The 5641-nt window shown below is 38.0% G+C and overlaps 1 protein-coding gene across 3 annotated transcripts in view; it reads left to right on the top strand.

Moving 5' to 3' along the window:
- The window catches only part of sh3rf2 (SH3 domain containing ring finger 2), a 20878-nt gene extending 19846 nt beyond the window's left edge, over window positions 1–1032 (top strand). For all 3 annotated transcript variants that reach the window (XM_005719765.1, XM_005719763.1, XM_005719764.1), the window contains 2 exons: window positions 75–376; window positions 465–1032. In XM_005719765.1, coding sequence (XP_005719822.1) covers window positions 75–376; window positions 465–645 — 483 coding nt within the window. In that variant the 3' untranslated portion in view covers window positions 646–1032. The remainder of the gene's footprint in view (window positions 1–74; window positions 377–464) is intronic.
- Window positions 1033–5641: the final 4609 nt, after the last annotated feature.

Here is a 5641-nt window from a genome sequence, read left to right as displayed (position 1 = left end):
ACACACACACACACACACACATATTTAAATCACGCTACTATTTGTGTGATTTACAGTTTGTTTTATTTCCATAGCCGGCAAAGTCTGTGCGGTTTGTCACAAATGAAGGCTCCCCTCTCCCAAGACATCGGACCGCCTCTTGGTCGTCAGGAAATCAGGTTCTCTCCAACAGCCGACCCGGGCCCCTTCCTTTAGAAGTGTGGGCCCCATCGCTCACATTGGGAAGGGACGGACCTGGGATTATCCTCAAAGATGGAAAAGGTCCTATTCTCCGGAAGGGGCTTGAAACGGCCATGACAGATTTTTATACTAACCAGAAGCCGACAACCTCACAGCCAACGTTGTCAGCTGTGTCAGCACAGTTCAGCCCAAGTAGGTATGTTGGATTTATGGGTTTGGAGCAGTGATTGATCATACAGTCTTGAAAGTCATTACTGATTTTTTTTTTTTTTTTCCCCCCACAGACACAGAGTTGCCGCGACACATTTAGCCCAAACAGACTCAGAGCTCAGTCTGCTTCAAGGAGAGCTTGTCCTCGTCCACAGACCGCGACCTGATGGGCGGGTTCTCGTTACTCAGGAGAGCAGCGGGCAGACAGGATTTTTCCAGAGCAGTATTCTTCAATCCCTCGAACGCCTCAGCTGACCGTGCATTCCTTCTGTAGTGATGTATATTTCTAAATACCATGTTTTAAAACTGCCAAGTGACTTGATAGACCTGGTGACGCGCCTAGAGCTGCAAAGGTTAATGCTGCCAAACGACAATTGGAGTATGAGTTAGAGTATGGGTAAATTCTCTGGAAATATTTGTTGCGTCCTTTAATGTCCATGCATGTTTGTTTACACATGTACTATTACAAGATTTTGCACATTAAAAAAAACACTTAACGACTGTTCCTCGTTTTATACCCATGTTACACGCATTGTGAGTGCCTTTGTCAAAACCCATGAAGAAAGTATTAACTATATCTGTACATAATTAGAGAAATTATGAGGTGAAATGCCTTTCCGGTAATAAAGTATACTTCCTTGACATCAGTAGTTTCATGTCATCTTTCAGACATAGAACTGACATCAACAATACGAAACAACAGTAGCGTATTGTAGCATGTTACTTTGGTAGTGACCTGTTCTATATGTAAACCTTGCTTTGCAGCCTGGATTTTGACTGCAACTTTCTTGTGGCACACTAGTTCGGTTCAGTTCAACTATATTCATGTACTACTAATTCATAACAGTCATCTGTTCATAAGGTAAAAACCTTTCAATATTAAAGAGAGAAACCCACTGGTGCTCTGTAAGCAAGAACTTTCCAAGACTGAGGAGATTTTAAAAACACCCTTTAAGCCCAGAGGAATCTCTGCAGGTGTAGAACAGGGATTCATGTTACATTGTGGGCCACATACAGCCCACTTTAAGTGAGCCAGACCAGGTAAATTCTCCTTTCTGTCATTATGCAGAGGTTTAACTGTACATTTAATCCTGGAGCTAAAAAGGTACCTTTTTAAAAAAATTAATATAAATAAAACTGTGAACCCATTGTCAAAAAAAACAACAAAAACTGAAATTTGTATACAGTTTAACTGTTTAACTTTTTGTGTATGAATGGAAGAGGTCTCTAATAGTAGTAAAAGCTGTAAAACCTGTGGGAAAAAAAATGTATGCCTTTCTTGGCATTTTCCAAAGCAGTCCAGTGGACTGTGCTTATTCTGTCCCCCGGGCCTTACGTTTGACACCCGTGCTGTAGCAGGTCGTGTTAGGCAGAAGGGGAAAAAGCAGAGACAAGCCCCTCTCTCAATTTTTCAGATTCTTCTCCTTGCTTCTGAGATTTTAAGGCAACAAGCATTTAACAAAGTGAGTCATCCTCTCCCCATTCAAAGTTCTGCACAGCAACACTATAAACTGTTTTAGAGACTGATAAAATAAAATAAAAATTCTGGTCTCGGATGTGACACTGGTAAACTCAAAACTAAAGTCGCCAGCCTGTTGCAGGGCTAACACAGAAAACAACCGGAAGGTTCTTATCTATATTAGATATTAGGACCTCGTGTTTCCTTGCAACCACTTATTTATGGGGTAAAATGACCTATTTGTAGGAGCTGTGCACCTAAGCCCTTATAAAAGAATCCTATCATGCTAAACTTTCATCATGCCTGATTGAAGCTGACATCCATCCTCTGACATCATCACACTCCCTAGCAACTGTAGCAGCCCAACATATGAGTAAAATCTTTGACTAACCAATAGAGCAGCATGCATATGTACTCATATAGTAAGTGCACGCAATTTTCCATTTTATAGTTGAAGGAAATGCCCATTTTGATTCATGGATATAATGGAAATCTACCAGTTAACCCAACCCCACGAGCTGTATGTCTGTAGATTGTGGGAGGAAGTTGGACTAACCAGAGAAGACTCATGCAGACACAAGGAGAACATGCAAACTCCAGATAGGACCCAGCCAGATGGTGGATTCAAACCTCTTGCTGTGAGGCAAGCTTTAAAAGGCATTTAAAAAAAGCTATTTGCAGCTGTTTCATAAATTTTCTATGTATTTACTGTTTTAAAAATACGGCAACAGCACAGGCTAACCTTTGCACAAACCATCTGCTCCTGCAGCAGGTCCTCATGATCGTTGTTGCTGTGCAGGTTTCTTTTATGACTGAATTTTACGGGCAAGGGAGGTGGATCTTTGTTCTTGGTTTAAGTCAAGTAAAATGCATGCTCTTCATATTCACTTCCTGGATAACCGTTAGAAAGCAGCAGAAAGATTCTTGTTCTCTACTTTTTTTCTATCGCCGAGCTACAGCACAGAAGATGTCTTGCAGAAGATATACCCATGTACCGAGCGCAAGTTATCACTGAATTTTCATTTTTGATCAATAGACAGTGAAAGACAAATAAAGTGGTCAGGCGGAAAAGATGAGGTGGTGCTTAACAGATTGTTTTATTTATTTATTTTTCAAAATGTATCTGACTCTGAAAAATAAAAAGCAAATACTGAGTCGATGAGCGAATATTTCAACTGTCTACTATTTTAATACAGCTAAAAATATGATATCTGGACAAAAACCATACATGTACACTTCAGGAGCAGTGTTTTGGACAGTGTTTTCTAGTATCAATGTCCAGGAAATTGCCATGTATAGCCCTGATAAGCTTTCAACAGTTGGTTAAAAATAAACACGCACCTCGCAGAAACACTGATTCTAGAAGACATGCACAGACAACTAGCAGTCTGTGGCGACAAACAGTAATAACGAAACTGCATTTCTCTAAACAGAAATGTGCTAGAGGTCAGACAAAATAGATTATATATGGATTATACACACCACGCTGACTTCACAGCAGAAGGCTGGTGGTGAGCTGCAGCATCAAAGGTGCACTTTTTGTGTTCCTTCTGAGTTAAATTTTCTCCAAAGTTTAAAGTCTGATCATTTTTGAGCAAAAAAAGAAAAAAAAAAAACCCCACTGCAGGATTTAAACCATGGTGGAGGCAACATGCATGTCAGTTCTTGCAACAACAGCTAGAGCAACCACAAAAGAGATGAAAATAGAGATAGAAAAACAAGAACTTCTGAACTTTATTCAAAGAAAAATAATGTGAGGGACTTCACTTAATGACACAAGGCTAATGAAGTAACCACATGACTGTCAAATGATGTCAGCAAACAGAAAAAGTGTATTTACTTATTAGTCATAGTAGTTTTTATAGACTGCTGATTGATTTTGACTCAGAACACACAGTTGTGTAAAATGCTCCAACAGTATCTACTTTTTATTTATTTACTTATCTACTTATTTACTTACCATCCATCCATCCATCCATCTTCTTCCGCTTTATCCTGTTCAAATTGTATAGAATCACAATGTATTTCTTTGTGTTGGTGTAGCAGTTGTTTAGTCATTTTTACCACACAAAGCATTGCACTAGTGTCAATATGACACAAATGCTGAGGATATGATGTAATCAGAAATTTCTGCTCTGGGATTTACATCAGTCTCAGTGAATTTCATATAGGGTAGACTAAAATAAACTGAATGTAAGAATTCTCCACTGATGACACAGGATAGACTGTGCAAGATAGCAATTTTGTTTTAGGGCTAAAGGAAATTTCCACTGTTGACATAGGATAGACTGTCAATTAGGTGATTTTCCATTTTAGGACTGAGCAAAGTGTCAGTTTATGATAGTTAGATCATAGTTTAGATGATACCACACAAAATCTATATTTGTTTGTCTGTAAAAAAAATACCTACACAATCAGTAATCCATCCATTTTTTCTTCTTATCTAGTTCAGGCTCTTGGGGAAACTGAAGTGTATCCCAGCTGTCAAAAGGTAAGAGGTGGGGTATACCCAAGAAAGTTCACCAGTGTGTTGCAGAGCTCACATAGAAAGACAACCTCCACAATCTGATTTTGAGCAACGAAGATGGGAACACAGATATTAAGACCGGAAGTTGTTTGTTTGTTTTTTAAAATCTATATCAGAGACTAGGTTCTCATGTTTCCTAGCTGTGCACCTAACACCTTATACAAGCATCGTATCATGTTAGCAATTTTCACCCAAAAACTTTCATTACGCCTGATTGAAGCTGACATCTATGATAATGCTGCTCATCCTCTGACATCATCACATTTCCTAGCAAATGTAGTAACCCCAATATATGAGTAAAATCTCTGACTAAACAATAACATGGACATGTATGCATACACTAAATAAATCGAATTTTATATTTTATAATTGAAGGAAATGTCAAATTTGACCCAGGATGTAGTGGAAATCTACAGCACAAATTATATAAATATACATACCGGTATGTATATATAATTTCTTTATTTATCATTTATAATTTATCCACATTACAAAAATACAGAACAAGAGTTCATAGGATAATGCAAGAGTCTAATCAGAATTGCATATTTTGAAGAAGAAACAAATATATTCTACATATGGACATGAAAAGGCTACTTTCCAAAGTGTTAAGAGTCCTCAAGGCCAAAATATAACAACACCATTTCTCCCAACTATTTTCCCCTCATTTTTGGAGCCAAATAAGTATGTTGCCTGTTCCAGCATATGTATTTAGTTGACACTATTAATAAACAATTTGGCACTAGGGCAATTTAGGTTAAATAAAAATTACATTTAAAAAAAAGTCCAACCAAGGACTGGGTTTGCAAATTAGCCCTTGGCAAGAAAAATTTTGTACGCAACATTGCTTAACTAACTGAATACCAACATATCATATAGCATGTTTCTTAAAGACTAGCCATAGATTTTGTAAGGCCATAAACCCATGGACAAACACCAGTGTATTTACTTCTGAAAATTCAAAGGTGAAGTAAAAGGCCCAACTAATGAGCTAACCATTCCAGACTAGTTTCAGCCCTAGTCTTCAGGCAGATATACTGATTCCACTGGCATAAAGGGCAACCATAAAATGGTATCTCTCTGGTAAATAGGGAAATACTTCCAAAACATTATCTTTGGCTATGTTCTTTGCCACATTAAATTGAAAAACAGCTTGGTTTGTGTTGATAGGCCACGTAAAACCAGAGTTATGATAAAAATATATGCAATGTTTGGTTTTCTTCCTGAATATTATCATTGTTTATATTTACTGTGGAAGAAACGGT

This window comes from Pundamilia nyererei, unplaced genomic scaffold (genome assembly GCF_000239375.1).
Source record: "Pundamilia nyererei isolate P.nyererei 1_Seehausen unplaced genomic scaffold, PunNye1.0 scaffold00001, whole genome shotgun sequence".
NCBI classification, from domain to species: domain Eukaryota; kingdom Metazoa; phylum Chordata; class Actinopteri; order Cichliformes; family Cichlidae; genus Pundamilia; species Pundamilia nyererei.
This window is presented reverse-complemented; position numbering and strand designations above follow the sequence as displayed.